The following is a 20,119-nucleotide window of genomic DNA, read 5'->3' on the forward strand; positions in this document are numbered from 1 at the left end:
ATTGAGGATATGGTTAGATTCAGAGTGTTTTTTTTTTCTTGAATATGATCATTTCAAAATTGAATTATCTTTTTTTCATATATAGGAGTCGTGTGATTTAGGATCAGCCTTTTTCTCATCTCAATTATGTATTAACCAGTAACAGGGTGGTTTCCAAATGTAGGATGTGTGCGATGTAGGATCAAGATGATGTTCCCTCATGTAGGATGTGTATGTTGTAGGATCAGGATGATGTTCTCTCATGTAGGATGTGTACAATGTACTGTAGGATCAGGATGATGTTCCCTCATGTAGGATGTGTATGATGTAGGATCAGGATGATGTTCTCTCATGTAGGATGTGTACAATGTACTGTAGGATCAGGATGATGTTCCCTCATGTAGGATGTGTATGTTGTAGGATCAGGATGATGTTCCCTCATGTAGGATGTGTATGTTGTAGGATCAGGATGATGTTCCCTCATGTAGGATGTGTACGATGTAGGATCAGGATGATATTCCCTCATGTTACGATGTAGGATCAGGATGATATTCCCTCATGTAGGATGTATATGATGTATGATCAGGATGATGTTCCCTCATGTATGATGTGTATGTTGTAGGATCAGGATGATGTTCCCTCATGTAGGATGTGTACGATGTAGGATCAGGATGATGTTCCCTCATGTAGGATGTGTACGATGTAGGATCAGGATGATATTCCCTCATGTAGGATGTGTATGACGTAGGATCAGGATGATGTTCCCTCATGTTACGATGTAGGATCAGGATGATATTCCCTCATGTAGGATGTGTATGTTGTAGGATCAGGATGATGTTCCCTCATGTAGGATGTGTATGTTGTAGGATCAGGATGATATTCCCTCATGTAGGATGTGTATGTTGTAGGATCAGGATGATGTTCCCTCATGTAGGATGTGTATGTTGTAGGATCAGGATGATGTTCCCTCATGTAGGATGTGTACGATGTAGGATCAGGATGATGTTTCCTCATGTAGGATGTGTACGATGTAGGATCAGGATGATATTCCCTCATGTAGGATGTGTATGTTGTAGGATCAGGATGATGTTCCCTCATGTAGGATGTGTACGATGTAGGATCAGGATGATGTTTCCTCATGTAGGATGTGTACGATGTAGGATCAGGATGATATTCCCGCATGTAGGATGTGTACGATGTAGGATCAGGATGATGTTTCCTCAAGTAGGATGTGTACGATGTAGGATCAGGATGATATTCCCTCATGTAGGATGTGTATGTTGTAGGATCAGGATGATGTTCCCTCATGTAGGATGTGTATGTTGTAGGATCAGGATGATGTTCCCTCATGTAGGATGTGTACGATGTAGGATCAGGATGATATTCCCTCATGTTACGATGTAGGATCAGGATGATGTTCCCTCATGTAGGATGTATATGATGTATGATCAGGATGATGTTCCCTCATGTAGGATGTGTATGACGTAGGATCAGGATGATATTCCCTCATGTTACGATGTAGGATCAGGATGATATTCCCTCATGTAGGATGTGTATGTTGTAGGATCAGGATGATGTTCCCTCATGTAGGATGTGTACGATGTAGGATCAGGATGATGTTCCCTCATGTAGGATGTGTACGATGTAGGATCAGGATGATGTTCCCTCATGTAGGATGTGTATGACGTAGGATCAGGATGATGTTCCCTCATGTTACGATGTAGGATCAGGATGATATTCCCTCATGTAGGATGTATATGATGTAGGATCAGGATGATGTTCCCTCATGTAGGATGTGTATGTTGTAGGATCAGGATGATGTTCCCTCATTTAGGATGTGTACGATGTAGGATCAGGATGATGTTTCCTCATGTAGGATGTGTACAATGTACTGTAGGATCAGGATGATGTTCCCTCATGTAGGATGTGTACAATGTACTGTAGGATCAGGATGATGTTCCCTCATGTAGGATGTGTATGATGTAGGATCAGGGTGATATTCCCTCATGTAGGATGTGTATGATGTAGGATCAGGATGATGTTCCCTCATGTAGGATGTGTATGTTGTAGGATCAGGATGATGTTCCCTCATGTAGGATGTGTACGATGTAGGATCAGGATGATGTTTCCTCAAGTAGGATGTGTACGATGTAGGATTAGGATGATATTCCCTCATGTAGGATGTGTATGACGTAGGATCAGGATGATGTTCCCTCATGTTACGATGTAGGATCAGGATGATATTCCCTCATGTAGGATGTATATGATGTATGATCAGGATGATGTTCCCTCATGTAGGATGTGTATGTTGTAGGATCAGGATGATGTTCTCTCATGTAGGATGTGTACAATGTACTGTAGGATCAGGATGATGTTCCCTCATGTAGGATGTGTATGATGTAGGATCAGGATGATATTCCCTCATGTAGGATGTATATGATGTATGATCAGGATGATGTTCCCTCATGTAGGATGTGTATGTTGTAGGATCAGGATGATGTTCTCTCATGTAGGATGTGTACAATGTACTGTAGGATCAGGATGATGTTCCCTCATGTAGGATGTGTATGATGTAGGATCAGGATAGGTTTCCCTCATGTTGTACTATAGGATGTGTAGGAGGTATGATCGGAACAATGTTTCTTTAAGTAGGATGCGTGTGTGATCTAATGAAGGATCACATTGTTTTTTTTTCTTAGTATGAAGTTCATGTTTTCAGATGTGTATGAAGTTATGTGATGTTCCTCAACTTGTAAACAGGTATTTGTGTTGCAAAGCCATATGAGATCCGGGTAATGAAGGACTTTTTCATTGACCTGAAGCTTCCATATTCTGTGGTGAGGAATGAGCAAGTGGAGATCCGAGCCATTCTCTATAACTATGGCAATGACGATATACAGGTACGTGCTGGATTGTATGGGTTATTATGTGTTAATTGTATTTAAAACATGTCTAATCTTTATTATGGTGTCTCTTACCGAAGTCCTGCATAGGTCAATTTTCCATTCCTGACATATTTTTCACACTATGATATCTTGCGTTTACGGAGCATTTCATGTGTTGGCCACAGGTGCGAGCAGAGCTGCTTTACAATGAGAATTTCTGCAGCCTAGCCACAGCGAAGTCATCATTCCAACAGAAGGTGTTTGTCAGTTCCCACTCCTCCTACGCTCTCAGTTTCATCATTGTCCCACTAGCGCTGGGTCTTCATGATGTGGAGGTGAAGGCAATTGTTTTTCGAAAGTTTGCGGGTGATGGTGTCCGGAAGAAGCTGAAGGTTGTGGTGAGTATGTGAGAAGCTGTTTTCTTTTAAACTGTGTGATACAGTACATTTGTTATGTTTGTTACAATTAATATTCAAGAGCTCCTTATTAGGTCTGATCCAGGGTATAAAGTGGGGGAGAACCGAGTTCCACCACCTTAAATGGTGAGGGGAAACTAGTTCAATCTCCACCTTGGCCCTGCACATTAATTCTAACAGAAAAGCATTATAGTTTTCAGCCTTGGGTGTGGGGTTCGGGGGCCAAATCATTCAATGGTCTTCGGCCATCGAATGATTTGGAAAGTGCCCGCAAAACTAAGACACTCTCTAGTGTCTTAGCTTTGCTTGCTCCCTGTATGGTAAGAGGACAGGCAGCTGACATCTGGGGATGTCAGTTGCTAGCCCCCAGCACCCGCGTCACTGCCTAATTTCCATGGAAACGCCTAGCATTTTCATGGGAACACCCATGAAATGCTGGGCGTTCCCATGGGCGCAGCCTGTCGCCACCACCCCATGCCCCCCACCTGCACTTTTAGGTGCGATTGGGACGGCATACTAGCAGTTTGCCATGCCCGCTCGCACCCAGCATCTGCACATGTGCAGAAAACATCGCTCCCCCATGCGAATGCGTGGGGAAGCGAGTGAATCAGAATAAGGCCCATTATGTCAAAACCATTTGATTTATCAAATAAATCTTAGGCTTAATATGCAATAGTTATTTTTTGTATTATTTCTTTGCTCAAGAAATGCCAAGTGAGACCCTTTTCAAATGTAAGTCCCTCAAACCATCGGGCATCTACCCCATACGGGTCTATATCACAGGACAAATATTAGTCAACAGAATACAGGATAGCATGCTATGGTCTACTATGTCCACTTATTCCTAAATCATTTGTTCTAATATTATTGCCCCAATATTGGTGGTGTTAGATTATCAAAGGGGGGTATGGAGTTGCAGCTCCAGGCCTCCACCAAAAAATTAACCCAAACATCATGGCAGCATGATAGTCACTAGACAGACACCAGTTGGCCACATGGTTGTCCATAAATCTTAAGTATTAAAATGACTTTTCTATTTTCTGCACAGTTATAAAATGTTTGTCATTTTTATATATTATGGGTACACTGGTGCTTACACTGTATGGGTTCTACATGCTCACATGACGTTGGCCTCATCTCCTCCACTTCTGGTGCTTATACTGTATGGGTTCTACATGCTTACATGACATTGGCCTCATCTCCTCCACTTCTGGTGCTTACACTGTATGGGTTCTACATGCTTACATGACGTTGGCCTCATCTCCTCCACTTCTGGTGCTTACACTGTATGGGTTCTACATGCTTACATGACGTTGGCCTCATCTCCTCCACTTCTGGTGCTTATACTGTATGGGTTCTACATGCTTATATGACGTTGGCCTCATCTCCTCCACTTCTGGTGCTTACACTGTATGGGTTCTACATGCTTACATGACGTTGGCCTCATCTCCTCCACTTCTGGTGCTTACACTGTATGGGTTCTACATGCTAACACGACGTTGGCCTCATCTCCTCCACTTCTGGTGCTTACACTGTATGGGTTCTACATGCTAACACGACGTTGGCCTCATCTCCTCCACTTCTGGTGCTTATACTGTATGGGTTCTACATGCTCACATGACGTTGGCCTCATCTCCTCCACTTCTGGTGCTTATACTGTATGGGTTCTACATGCTTATATGACGTTGGCCTCATCTCCTCCACTTCTGGTGCTTACACTGTATGGGTTCTACATGCTTACATGAGGTTGGCCTCATCTCCTCCACTTCTGGTGCTTACACTGTATGGGTTCTACATGATTTACATGACATTGGCCTCATCTCCTCCACTTCTGGTGGTTATACTGTATGGGTTCTACATGCTTACATTACGTTGGCCTCATCTCCTCCACTTCTGGTGGTTATACTGTATGGGTTCTACATGCTTACATGACGTTGGCCTCATCTCCTCCACTTCTCCTAATAGGCCCTTGAACATTTTCATCTCCAGGTTCATTAGGCCCTTAAACGTGGACCTGTGCTAAGGTATCCTGTATACCCAGTATATCTACTTCAGCAACCTAAGATACCTCCATATATCTCATTAATTCGAGGATTAACGAAAATAAGGCAATTATCGGACTATGATTGTTAAGATACATCTGAAAGGATAGCAGCCCAGATGTTCATAACTTATCCATTAAGACGACTGACAGGCATTGGTACCATACAGCTCACCCTTCCCAAGCACCCTTCTAATGGAGGGGGCAGGGACTAATAATCGAATGCCTACTCCCACAGCCATTATGGAACAACATGTAGGAGAGCAGCGGAAATCCCCCCATGTGTACGACTTCCCTCCTATGTACAACATATGTTCATGTGAATTCAGTCACTTATCATATACAAGAGGAACTCACTTGCATATATATTTCCTTTAAGCCTGAAGGCAATCGCCTTACAACAAATCTGAAAACAGTGACATTGGAGCCGCAGGTGAAAGGCATTGGTAAGCTGTCTTTTAAAATTCTTGTCATTCTCAACACAACCAAAGTCTGTTTTTATTATTATTATTATTATTATTATTATTACTTTTGTTATTATTTTAATTATTATTCATAATTATTATTACTATTATTATTTTTAATTATAATTATTATTATTACTAATAATAATAATGTTATTTGTATTATTTTTATTTTTATACTTATTATTATGTTTTTTATGGTGCAATTTAAAAAGATACAGACTAAAATTAATTAAATGACAAGATTTGATAAATACCAACACAAATTTTATAATTGCCAGTAAGAACACGAAGCAGAAACATATTTGCTCACCAGAGCTTACAATTTTTCAGGGTGTGAAGACACTAGAGGTAGACTGGGGCGCAGTAGAGGTAGACTGGGGTGGAGATGGGGAGAGAAGAGGTTGTAGAATTTGGTGAAATGGTTATAGGCAGTGGTCGAAGTGGAAATTTTGAAGTGGGGGTATGGAAAAGTAAAGAGTGAATATAGTGCGCACCTTCGGACACCCCCCTGTCCATCAACGTCCCCTGCCAGACTGCCCCGTTGTACAGGGGTATTACAAAAGCACAATATGCGCTGCTGAGTGATCAGAGAGCATCCTGAGGGGGGAAAAAGTGTTTTTTTATCTTCAGATTAAAGTGGCGGTATGGCATACCCCCGTATACCGCCCCACTTCGACCACTGGTTATAGGATTAAAGGAACAGATGAGTTTTAAGGGCATGTATAAATGCTGGGAAATTGGGGGAAAAAATCACACTGGGCATAGGACAGTGTTTGGGAAGGTAGGGTGGCATGGGAGAAATCATGAAGATCAGATGGGAGCTGGTCTGGGAGTGGAGAGGATGTCATAACTGCCAAAGTGAAATGGGAGTGGTAAATAAATATGTAGTTAAGGAGAAGCACAAAAGTTAGGTCCAGAGCTCCACTGTTTAAAAAGATAATTATATATACAGTTACCTTGCACTTTAATTCTTCTCCTCCCTTCAAAAAATACACGTAAAACTCTTAGGCTCCCTTCTAGGGCCAATTTGTAGTTCTACAGTGTCCATAAAACAACCTTGTGCCTATTACATGTCCACTTGAGGCATTTCATGTAAGATGTTGTCATGGTCGAGGGTTCATCTAAGGGTTGGTTTCCAGGTAGTAGATGTAGCATCCTCTACTCCACCTGCCATGTGTTTTGAAGTAAGCCTTTATCAAGGTGATCTTAATTGAAGGATGTTCTGAAGGACAGACTTCCAGGGTGATGGAAGCAGTACAGTAAAGCACAAGTAGCTTTTTGACCATGGTGGACGATCACCGCAAGCAAATTGAGCTGCACCCCTTACGCAGTAGATTCACACACTGGATTTTCATCCAAGAATGCAAGAGATTGACTCATGGAAATAAATAATGTTTCACTTATTCATTCCATTGACTTGAATCAAAATAATTGCCTAACCTGCTATAGGGTTGTTCTGGAAAGTACAGCGCCCTACCTGGAGCAATCTGCATAGCTTGAATACAGAACTTCTACAATGCCATATCTCTCAGTGCTTGGTCTTGTTTGTCCCTCACAGATGGAGTACAAGAAGTGAAGATCGATCCACTGGATGTCAAGAACATTGTACCTGGGACTCGCGTGGAAACAGTTGTGACCGTTCAAGGTAAAGGAAAAGGGTTGTTGATGAAACATTACATATGCTACAGCTTGTGGATACATATGAGCTGTAGGTCCTTCTATACACTTCCTATACTGGAATACATATGGAAGACTGGCGTCAGGATGCCAGCAGTCAGAATACCGTTGCCGGCATCCCAATAGAGGTAATCCCAACCAGGGTCGGGTGAGTATATTTAATTTCTCCTGCCTCCTCAACCCTAACCCATGGTATATGAAGGTTAAGTTGCTGGTTCTGGAATTTGATAAGCTTGCCTGAAGAGGTGAGTTTTTAGGGAACGCTTGTAGGTTTGGAGACTAGAGGAGAATCTTATTGTGAGTTGGAGAGCATTCCACAGAGTGGGTGCAGCCCAAAGAAAGTACTGTTATCGGGAATGGGAGCGAGTAATGAGTGTGGATGAGAGACGCAGATCTTGTGTTTAGCGAAGAGGTTGGGTTGGAAGATATTTTGAGATAAGAGAAGAGATGTATGTTAGTGTAGTTTGGTTTAGGCCTTGTGTGTAAGAAAAAGTATTTTGTATTGAATACGGTAGAATACAGGTAACCAATGAAGTGACTGACAGAGTAGCTTTGCAGACGATGAACATCTGGCTAGGAAGATTAGCCTTGCAGCTGCATTCATGATGGATTGCAGTGGTGATAGTCTGTATTGGGGAAGGCCAATAAGGAGACTATTGCAAAAATCAATGCAGGAGATGATGAGTGCATGGATTAGAGTTTTAGCAGTTTCTTGTGTAAGGTAAGAGTGAATATTTTTTTTTAGGTGCATGTGGCATGATTTTGAGACAGATTGAATGTGGGGTACGAAGGAAAGTTCAGAGTCAAAGATGACACCTAGGCAGCGATCATGAGTGGTAGGAGTAGGAGTGTCATATTCTCAACAGTGATAGAGATATCAGGTGCGTAACTATTGGCGGAAATATAATTAATTCTGTTTTTTTAAATATTAAGTTTGAGGTGGTGAGATGTCATCTAGGATGAAAGAGCAGAAAGGCATTCAGAGACATGGCTCAATATAGATGGGTACAGGCCCGGAGAGGATAGGTAGAGTTGAGTATCATCCACATACAGATGATACTGAAATCCAAAGGAGCTGATTCATTTTCCAAGAGATGAGGTATAGATTGAGAGAAGCAGCGAACCTAATACTAAGCCTTGTGGTACTCCAACTGATAGATGTAGCAAAGAGGAGGTGGAATCAGAGAAATGAACACTGAAGGAGTGGTTAGATAGGTAGGATGAGAACAAAGAAAGAGCTGTGTCTTTAAGACCTAGGGATTGTAGTGTTTGTATGAGAAGTATATGGTCAACAGTGTCAAAAGATCTAGCAGAATAAGTAGTGAGAAATGGCCTTTAAGGTGCCCAAACACGTACCAATTACCCGGTACTTTTTGTGCTAAAATAGCATCGCTGTGCATATGTTGTGCATGGGATGCGATGCTATTTTAGCACAAAAAGTACCGGGTAATTGGTACGTGTATGGGCACCTTTAGACTTAGCAGTAACCAGATCATTCATAATTTTAGTTAGTGCTGTCTCTGTGGAGTGTTGGGAATGAAAGCCTGAATGAAGTGGGTCCAGTAAGTTGTGCGAGTTAAGAAAGTGTGTGAGGTGAGTGTAGGCAAGTCTCTCAAGTAGTTTGGAGGTGCATGGAAGCTGAGAGATGGGATGGTAGTTTGAGAGAGAGCTTGGGTCAGAATCCTGTTTTTTTCAGAATTGGAGTAATAACTGCATGTTTGAACAATGAAGGAAAGATACCAGTAGAGAAAGAGAGGTTACAGATTTTAGTTAAGGTTGGAATGAGCACAGGATACAGAGATTTCTTATTTGTGAGGGTATAGTCTAAAGAGGAGAGGTAGTAGAGTAGGAGGAAGAGAAAAGTGCAGACACTTCATCTTCATTTGTGGGATCAAATGAAGTAAATGTGTCAGAGGGGTCAGGTAGGGAATTGAGTAGATCACTGAGTCGGAGCATACCAATTCATCTCGGATCTTGTCAATCTTGTCCCTGAAGTAGGAAGCAGGATCTTGTGCTTGGATAGTGGCTGGAGGCTTGGGTGAGGGAGGGTTGAGAAGGGATTTAAATGTATTTAAAATACAGTTAGGGTTAGAAGCTTGAGCAGAAATGAGAGTTTGGAAATATGTTTGTTTGGCAGTTTCCAAGGCATAACTATAGGACTAGTAGATAGTCTTATATCTAATGAAATCCATTGGACTGTGAGATTTACGCCATTTACGTTCAGCTTTCCGTGAGAGAATTTGTAGGTGTCTTGCTAATTTAGAGTGCCAAGGTTGGTGTCTAGGCCTACGTGGAGTGTGGTGGGTAACTGGAGCCACTTCATCAAGGGCTGTTTTAAGAGTTAGGTTTGGGTGTGATACCGCCATCTCAGGAGTCATGAATGCAGAATTATTTGCAAGCTGTTGTTGCAGGGAGGAGGACAGGATTATCATATAATATTTCTGCGGGCTTGAGGTAGATTGAGGGATTTCAGTGTCTCTGAGTTTGAAGTAATAGAGGAGAGCATGCAGGTGAAAAGAAGTATTGGTGAATACAGACACTGACAGAGGCAGAACTCTGGGAGGCAATGGAGTCATCTGCCGCCAGGCTCCTGCTCCCAAGGGGGCACCTCTCCTCCCCTGGTAGCTTAAATCAGTTTCTTAAAAGCCAAGGATATTGCTTCTGTGGCTGAGTTCTGAAATATATACTGTATGTGTTCTCTATCTATCTATCTATATATCTATCTATATATCTATCTATCTATCTATCCATCCATCTATCTATATGAGTGTGTGTGGGGGGGCACCAATATATATCTTGCCTCCGGGCATCTGGAAAGAACTTACGCCACTGGACACTGAGCATAGTTTAGTGAATACAAGATCAAGGCCGTGGCCCTCTTCTAAGTTCCTAACGCTAAACCTCCCCACCACAGCCTTACCCTAAAAACCCTGTTAGTGCCTAACCCTTCTATCCCATCCCACAGCCTAACCCTAACTTCCCCTGCCCGCAACCTAACCTGTGGATGCACAGGCCCTGAGCACGTGCATCCGACCCTCCATCGGAAATGTGGGCAAACCAGTATTAAAACAACACAGCAGCGTATTGCATTTAATACATTTGGACCAACAGGAATAACTTTATTTGGTACTTATGTATTATCTGGGCTTCCATGTTAAATGAACCTCATTTTTTCATACCCCTACTATCCAACTACGCATGGAGTTGATTTTATATAGTGTGGCGAGCGCAGCGAGCCACCGTGCCCGAAGCGTGGCGAGCGGACACGGTCTCATAAGAAAAACGGGAGCCCAGATATTACATAAGTACCCTTTATTTTAGATTTTTCCTTCAGCCTATGGCATCACACTAGGACCATGGGTATTGCAGGTCCACAGAATGGGCACCAAGGAGTTAAACTTCTGGAGTGCAGTCTTCTCCTTGGTGCCTCAGGAAAAGGCACACCTGTAGGAGCAGGGCATTTTTTTAGTCCTGATTTTAAATGTTTTTTTCTTTTTTTCTTTTCAAGCTGCAGGAGCACTGTTTTCACACAGTGCACCCATCTGCAGCTTTACAGCCGCACTGTACCGGGTCTCTGACCTCCATGGCCAGATGCCACAGTGCATGTAAGGTAAGCGGACCCCACTCTACATTTTAGTGGCATTTTGCCAATGGCGGCAGAGGCAGCACCAAAGGTCCCGGCAGGGGGATCCTGATCATTCTGGCTCCCCAGTAGGCTACGGATTTATCTATAGTTAAATTAACTATCTCTGGTCCGGCTCCAGGCGTTTTTTTTTCCACTTAGCATTTATTACTACTGTGCTGGGCTCACAGAATACAGATACCTTGACTCACTTATTATTGTAGGCGCTTTACCAAATTAGTGTAACGCCTGTCACTCTCCACTGCCTTTTCAGGTCTGTGTGTGTGATTCTCTGTCTCTGTACATAGGGTCAGAGCCAGATTAAGGTCTAAATTGGCCTGGAGCTGAAAATGATCAAGGGCCTATTATGCGCAATAATTTTGGGGCGTGACCAGTGTTCTGGTTGGGTGGTCTGCTCATGGGTGTGTCTTTATTTGTGTAAATGCTTTCAACTAATTATATATGCCTGGAAAAGGCAGGGGGCTGGCATAAGAAAAATGCATGGAGATATATTGGCGGGTGCCCTCCAAAGGTACACCCGCAGGATGCCGATGTCCTTAGATACTTGCGGGGTGAGGCGGCACTCCAGTCATAAAAAAAATTCTGAAAGCCGAAACTTGGTAGACAACATTTCAGCACCTTTTATGTGGTCACCTAAAGTTACCACACCGTATACCCCTTATACAAATCGTGCAACACAATAGTAACCCCCTTATACTGTACTTGCCTCTTACACATTATGCCACATAGAATGAGCTAAAATTCACACCGATTGAGTAAAAATTCACACTATGGCAAACAGATTGAGTCAAAATTCACGTTATGCCACACAGATTAAGGCAAAATTCACATTTTGCCACATGGATTGAGCCAAAATGCACACTATACCAGGCATGTCCAAACAGTGGCCCTCCTGCTGTTGTGAAACTACACGTCCCAGCATGCCTTGACATAGTTTTAGCATTCCCTAATAGCAAAACTGTGGAAATGCATGGTGGGACTTGTAGTTTCACAACAGCTGGAGGGCCATAGTTTGGACATGCCTGCACTATACCAAACAGATTGAGCAAAAATGCACAATATGCTCCATAAATAGGGGCATTGCGCGCCAAAGGCGCGCATTAAAAATTGACACCATGATGCCCATTACATGTTAAGCCACACACCATAATGTCCATTAGGTATTATGCCAAACACCATAATGCCTATTAAAAATGATGCTACATAAGTGTTGCTTACCTACATGTTCATTGCCAGGGGTTCGATTCTCATTGCCAGGGGTTCCATGCTCGTTGCCATGTGGGATTACATGCTCATTGCCAAGGGGGAATACATGCTCGCGGTAACTGGGGGACAGCCGCCGCGGGGCAGAAATGACAGCCATTGACAGCAGGGCCAGATTAAAGCAGGGGCAAAAGGGGTCAGTACCCATGGGCCCCCTCTAGCTAGGGGCCCCCTGTGGTTGGTATGTATTTTTAACAAAAACATTATTATAATTTTTTTTAGCTAAAGGTGTTGTGCATGGGAGTGGGGTAGTGCTGCAGCTTCACCTATCTGCCAATGTGACATTGATTAATGGTGCTGAGCATCGGGAGCCAAGGCACACTGACTGCACAAGTGTGCAGTGCATTACTGGGAGTTGACTAAGTCCCATGACACTTTGCACAAGAAGGCAGAGGCTGAGAGGTTTATGCTGAGCTCTGATGGTGGAGCTCATTACATGCTTCTCAGGCCTATGGAGGACAGCAGCAGCAGCCTAGTCATGTGAGGGTTTTTAATCAGAGGCACTGACACTGTGAGGTCTCCTACAGTCCTACAGAGTAAGCAGTTACCCATTGACCAAGATTATACTGTCTTTACTCTGTGTTTTGACAGTATAATATTCTCTCATGCAATTTGTGGCCAGTAATGACAAGTGCAAGGCTTAATCTGGCACTGATTGACAGCCGGGCAGAGAGCAGGGGGCTGCCCGGCTGCCCGGCTGTATTCAGAGCACTGCATGTCCCGGCTATTTGAAATAATACCCCTTTCACAACAGAAAATGCAGGGAGTTACCCGGGTATATGATCCCAGGATCATGCAAGGACATTCTCGGACCGGCCCCTTTTACACCAGCCTTATCCCTGCATTTTCTGGTGTGAGGGGGAGAGAAAAACACCGCCGCCCCCTTTAAACAAACAGCTATATCTTCGGAACCAACTGACCCATTTAAATGTAGGCTTCGAATGCTTTTGGTCCCGTGAAACTGGGCCGTTTGGTTCCAGAGAATTCTGACCTCAAACAACATGAACAGCCATGAAATTACATTTTAGAAATGAAAAAAAAAAATTGGTTTACCCACAATATCTCTAGAACCAATGAACCCATATGGACCAGGTATCAGATTGAAGGTCCAGCGATTTGGGTTAGACTGAGATCAAACTCGAGCTTCTGTAATGCCGGAGTGGGAACTGACAGCCGTTGGAACCGGGTGGAGGTCGGAATTAGCGGGTCCCATGTTATCCTATGAGGACAACGTTCCAGGTTTGCCTGGCGGTATCTCTGGTTCCCGGGGGGGCTAGCGACACGGGGCTGGGCTCGTTGGAAAGCCCTGACCCTCAGCTACAAAATGGGCCTATTTGGAGAGTGGGCCTGGAGCTGTAGCTCCATCAGGCCCATTGTTAATCCGGCCCTGCATAGGGTGCATTATGACATCCAAGGTCGGCTCTAAGCCTTCCCACGAGGGTAAAGAATCCTCCAGACTGCATGCTTATACCTGTACTAAGTGCAAGGAAAACTGCGGCCGGGGTGGCTCTAACCCGGGCGAACCTGAGTGGGCTTCGTCCCTGACACAGGCTATGCGTCACTTAACCTCCCAATTAGCGGCATCAAGACCACAGCAGTCTTTCCCTGCAGGGGATCCACCTCAGATAAATTCAGAACCAGCTTGGGTTCAAGGTTTATCTCAATCTGTGCAGGGGTTGGTGCAAGTTTCTTCAAATTTGCGGTGGTCTTTCAGATCTAAGCGCAAGACTCTACCTAGGTCTTCTATTGATCTAACTTTGTCCGAGGAGTCGGACGCAGAAGTTTACTCACAGGAAAAGGGGACCGATGATGAGGAGGAATCTAAACAGTGTGAAGATCATATGACTATTGCCAGAGTTGAGGCTCTGGTTAAAGCAGTTAAGTACTGCACATTGCAGACTCAGACCCCCCCCCCCCCCCCGACCGCCTTCTCAAATGACAGTGTTTAAATATTGATTTTCCTCCATCTCCTCAATTAGGAGAATCTGTTTACGGAGGCGTGGAAGCACCCTAACAAAAAATTTCTTCCTACTAAACGCTTTTCGGATTTTTTGTCCGAAGGCGGAGGATGATAGAAAGATTTGGGAGTCCCCACCTCCAGTGGATGCTCATATTGCGCACCTGGTTCGCTCTTCTACTTTACCCATTCCTGAGATAACTTCCCTAAGGAACCTATGGCCAGAAAAATTGAGCAATGTCTAAAGTCCATTTATGCTAATGCAGGAGCAGCTATCTACCCTGCCTCTGCAGCTGCATGGGTGTCCCTGGCAATTGGGGGATGGCTGGACGCCCTTACAGAGAGTTTACAATCTGGATCTCACAGATCAGACCTTATGGTCTTTGCAGATAATATTCGTGAAATACTTACCTGGGTGAAGCAGCTCTAGATTCTGGCACCTTTTATTCAAAGGTTTCTTCCACATCGGTTGCAGCTAGATGTGCCTTATGGACTCATGGCAAGCTGACAGTGAATTTTAAAAAGGCGTTAGAGGCCCTACCTTTTTCAGGATCAAAAACAGCATTCCTACCCGCAGCTGCTCCTAAACCTAGAACCTTAGGTTTTCGTTCCTTTTGGCCTCAAGGAAAGGCCAGAGGTCTGCCGTCTTCATGGTTCCAGCCTGCCTCTTCAAAGCAGCAGAAGCCACAGGGTCAACAGCTCTGGGCAGGGCATCGTCAGGCCCCAAAGCAACCTGAAAAAACTGCGGTTTGATGGTTCACAACTCCAGACCGACATGTCCAGGGTGGGTGGTCGTCTCCTTCTTTTGTGGACATGTGGATGGCCACCACATCCGAAAATTGGATCCTGGACATTGTGCCAATGGGTTTCTACCTTTCGTTCAGGGGACATTTCCCAAGCCAAAGCTTTGGCGCTTTGCAGAGTGGTTCAGTTACTCTTGGCTGCAGGAGTTATAAACCTATCCCTCTTCTGCAACAAGGAGGGGGGGTTTATTCAAACCTCTTCCTTATTCTTAAACCAGAACCTTCAGACTGGGAGCCTTGTTAGACACCGGTCTCCAGAAAGTTTATCTATCAGCAGACAAACTCCGATTTCTAGCAGCGTTGATCAAGGACTTCCTCTCTCACAAAGTGGTGATGGCTCATTACTTCATGCGGTTACTAGCCAAGATGGTAGCTTTCTTCACATTGGTCCAGTAAGCTCAATGGCATTCTCGCCCATTACAACTGGAACTTCTTCAATGCTGTAATCATTCTCCCCTCCAGCTCAAATCTCAGTTACTGGTCATTTCCAGAGATATCCGTCTGCCCCTTATTTGGTGGCTGGAGTCCTCTCATCTAACTCAAGAATGCTCCTTTCTCATTCTCGACTGGGTGATCCTCATGACGGATGCCAGCCTTCGGGGTTGGGGGCAGTAGTACAAACGCATTAATTCCAGGGCCGATGGTTGGTTCGCAAAACAAAGCTACCGATCAACATCCTCAAACTGAGAGCTGTCTACCTGGCACTTTAACAGGCGGGTCACCTGCTCCATCTTCCAGCGTTGAAGGTGCAGTCCGACAACTCCACTATGGTGGCTTACATAAATTATCAGGGCTGCACCCGCATTCAGTAAGCAATGCAGGAGGTGTCCCACATTCTGAGCTGGGCGGAAAAGTTTCTTCTGGCGCTGCCGGCGGTTTATATCCCGGGCCTTCTCAGTTGGGAAAGGTTTCTTAAGTAGCCAGAATGTCCACTTGGCAGAATGGTCCCTCCACCCAGAGTATTTCACCAGCTGGTGTTACTGTGGGGCCACCCACGGATAGACCTCTTCACCTCCCGTCACAACCACAATCTCCCCCCTTATGGAGCTCGCACAAGAGATCCCAGGGTGTAGCTCAAAGATGCCCTAGCAACTCCATGGCTTTTTCAGCAGGTCTGTCTGTTACCTCTGATTACCCTTCTACAGCGCGTCATTCGCAAGCTGCAAGCAGAATAGGTAATCACCATTCTCATTGCCCCGAATTGGCCGAAGCGAGCTTGGTTCGCAGATCTGAAGAGTCTGTCCATCACCCCTCCGTGGCATCTTCCTTCCTCTTAGGACAGATTTGCTAACTCGGGGTCCCTGCCTTCATCCAGACCTTCCACGGCTGAATTTGATGGCCTGGCTGTTGAGTGGTCGGTCTAGACCATTCAGACCATGATTTCTGCAAGGAAACTTTCTACAGTCTAACATTGAGTTTGGAGAACATATTTCACCTGGTGCTCCTAGTGGGGGTTTCCCCCCCAAGTACTCTCTCACCTTTTGGCTTTCTTGCAGTCAGGACTTGAAGGTTGACTGGGTCTGGTGTCCCTTAAAATTCCGGTATCCGCATAGTCTATCTTGTTCCAGAAGAGAATTGCTCAGTCTTCGGTCGTTAGGACCTTTTTACAGGGTGTTTTGCACCTCCTGTTTCCCCCGTTCATTCATGGGATTTGATTGTTTTAATAAAGGCCTTACAACGGGCTCCGTTTGAGCCCATGTCAGAGTTTTCCTTGCAATAGTTGTCATGGAAAACTGTTTGTCTTGACATGCATAAAAGAGGCTGGCCAGCCTCAAAACAAACCATTGCACGGTGGATCAGGACAGCCATCCATCAGACCTATCTGCTGCCGGGCAAGCCGGTTCCGGTTTCATTTCGGGCCCAGTCCACTAGCTCAGTCGGAGCTTCTTGGGCGGCGGGCCGAGTTGCCTCTGCAGCTCCGGGTTGCAAAGCAGCTACTTGGTCCTCTGTGCATACATTCATCCGTTTTTTACAGTTTTGACTCCTTTGCCTTCGCCGATGCAGTGTTTGGCTGAGGGGTCCTCAGTGAAATTTGGGAGCATACCCACCCTTGAGGGACGGCTTTGGGACGTTCCATAGTCACAGTGTGTCACCATGGGCTGAAGGAAAAAAAAACAGTATTTTTTGTCTTACCTGTTAAATCTGTTTTTATGAAGCCATGGTGGAACACTGGGCCCCCACTCTACGCTCTCCTTTTCTGATGTTCTATGCTTTTTCATACTGTTTTGCATGGATGTGTTTTGGGGTCTGCATCTCCTTTCCCTTACTTAGGCTTTTTAAGTAGTAAACTGACTGGCCTGGGGCATACTTGCCTACCCTACCGGAATGGCCGGGAGGGTCCCGCAAATCGGGTCCCCCTCCCGGCCCCCCCGGGAAGGCGGGCAATTCTCCCACATTTTCGCACGAGCCCCGGCTTCCCCTTTCCCCGCGGTAATAAACTCTGAATTTCGCGGGTCCGCGGGGAGGGGGCATTTCGTGTAATTTTAGCCCCTCCCCCCATCCACGGACCTGCAAATTGATGCTGGTGCCTGTCATGGGGGTGGGGCTTGGTGAAGGCAGCCTCGCCCGCCCTGCCCCGCCCCCAAAAGGTAGCCTTTCCCGCCTCCCTTTCACTCCTCTCCGGGCTTCTCCCGGAGAGGACTTTTACAAAGTCGGCAAGTATGGCCTGGGGCAGGCTGAGTATTGGGGAGGAAGAGCCTCTCCCTGCTGTACCCATGGTCCCAGTGTTCCACCGTGGCTTTGGAAAAACAGATTTAACAGGTAAGACCAAAAATCCTGTTTTTGCATTCGATTTTATAGGCGATGTTGACTTTATGTATTATCTTCTAGAAGGTGCTAGATAAGTTATAAGTAGTATCTAATTCATTGTTATGGGAAACATATCTTTTATAAACGTGCACTTTAGTAAATATAACAACCAAATTTTATTTAATTTCATGTTCCTTAATAAATAAATTCAGGATTTTTATTCTTCAACTTCTTAATTCAGGAACTACAGTCACTCGAATGGTGGAAGAGGCCATTGAAGGCTCCAATCTCAATCCCTTGATTGTTATGCCTCGGGGCTGTGGAGAGCAGAACATGATCACCATGACTCCCAGTGTAATTGCTACCATATACTTAGATGCAACCGGACAGTGGGAGAAAGTTGGCGCAGACAAGAGAGTTCAAGCCATCAACAATATCAAGCAAGGTGCGATGAAGGCTGTCTGTGATAGCTTGCCTTCCAACTATCCCGATTTTCAGCAGTGTCCCTCAGTGGGGAGACGGACAGTTGCCAATCCCCCTGTCACCCGCTGCTCTGCATAGCAGCAAAGTTAATTGAAGCAAGGGTGTAGCTACCATAGGTGCAGGAAGTGCAGCTGCTATGGGGTCCAGAGCTGAGAGGGGCCACCTTCCCTGTCACAGTTACATGTGTTATATAAAGGGTGTAGCTACCATAGGTGCAGGAAGTGCAGCTGCTAAGGGGGGCCAGAGCTGAGAGGGGCCACCTTCCCTGTCACAGTTACATGTGTTATATACAGGGTGTAGCTACCATAGGTGCTGGGAGTGTAGCTGCTATGGGGCCCAGAGCTGAGAGGGGCCACCTTCCATGTCACAGTTACATGTGTTATATACAGGGGTGTAGCTACCATAGGTGCAGGGAGTGCAGCTGCTATGGGGTCCAGAGCTGAGAGGGCCCACCTTCCCTGTCACAATTACATGTGTTATATACAGGGTGTAGCTACCATAGGTGCAGGAAGTGCAGCTGCTATGGGGCCAGAGCTGAGAGGGGCCACCTTTCCTGTCACAGTTACATGTGTTATATACAGAGGTGTAGCTACCATAGGTGCAGGGAGTGCAGCTGCTATGGGGCCAGAGCTGAGAGGGGCCACCTTCCCTGTCACAGTTACATGTGTTATATACAGGGGTGTAGCTACCATAGGTGCAGGGAGTGCAGCTGCTATGGGGCCCAGAGCTGAGAGGGGCCACCTTCCCTGTCACAGTTACATGTGTTATATACACGGTGTAACTACCATAGGTGCTGGGAGTGTAGCTGCTATGGAGCCCAGAGCTGAGAGGGGCCACCTTCCCTGTCACAGTTACATGTGTTATATACAGGGGTGTAGCTACCATAGGTGCAGGAAGTGCAGCTGCTATGGGGTCCAGAGCTGAGAGGGCCCACCTTCCCTGTCACAGTTACATGTGTTATATACAGGGTGTAGCTACCATAGGTGCAGGAAGTGCAGCTGCTATGGGTCCTGAGCTGAGAGGGGCCACCTTCCCTGTCACAGTTACATGTGTTATATACAGGGTGTAGCTACCGTAGGTGCTGGGAGTGTAGCTGCTATGGGGCCCAGAGCTGAGAGGGGCCACCTTCCCTGTCACAGTTACATGTGTCATATACAGGGGTGTAGCTACCATAGGTGCAGGAAGTGCAGCTGCTATGGGGTCCAGAGCTGAGAGGGCCCACCTTCCCTGTCACAGTTACATGTGTTATATACAGGGGTGTAGCTACCATAGGTGCAGTGGGTGCAGCTTCTATGGGGCCCAGAGCTGAGAGGGGCCACCTTCCCTGTCACAGTTACATGGGTTATAAACAGGGGTGTAGCTACCATAGGTGCAGTGGGTGCAGCTTCTATGGGGCCCAGAGCTGAGAGGGGCCACCTTTCCTGTCACAGTTACATGTGTTATATACAGGGGTGTAGCTACCATAGGTGCAGTAGGTGCAGCTTCTATGGGGCCCAGAGCTGAGAGAGGCCACCTTCCCTGTCACAGTTACATGTGTTATATACAGGGGTGTAGCTACCATAGGTGCAGGGAGTGAAGCTGCTATGGGGGCCAGAGCTGAGAGGGGCCACCTTCCCTGTCACAGTTACATGTGTTATATACAGAGGTATAGCTAACATAGGTGCAGGAAGTGCAGCTGCTATGGGGCCAGAGCTGAGAGGGGCCACCTCCCCTGTCACAGTTACATGTGTTATATACAGGGGTGTAGCTACCATAGG

General features: G+C 45.6%; 1 protein-coding gene across 2 annotated transcripts in view; it reads left to right on the forward strand.

Moving 5' to 3' along the window:
- The window catches only part of LOC146075793 (A.superbus venom factor 1-like), a 262,596-nt gene that overhangs the window by 31,044 nt on the left and 211,433 nt on the right, over positions 1–20,119 (forward strand). For both annotated transcript variants that reach the window (XM_083185392.1, XM_083185391.1), the window contains exons 20-24: positions 2,740–2,879; positions 3,050–3,262; positions 5,701–5,767; positions 7,347–7,433; positions 18,121–18,324. In XM_083185392.1, the coding sequence (XP_083041518.1) occupies positions 2,740–2,879; positions 3,050–3,262; positions 5,701–5,767; positions 7,347–7,433; positions 18,121–18,324 (711 nt within the window). The remainder of the gene's footprint in view (positions 1–2,739; positions 2,880–3,049; positions 3,263–5,700; positions 5,768–7,346; positions 7,434–18,120; positions 18,325–20,119) is intronic.

This window comes from Crinia signifera, chromosome 4, assembly GCF_055691185.1.
Source record: "Crinia signifera chromosome 4, ASM5569118v1, whole genome shotgun sequence".
Classification (NCBI taxonomy): Eukaryota; Metazoa; Chordata; class Amphibia; order Anura; family Myobatrachidae; genus Crinia; species Crinia signifera.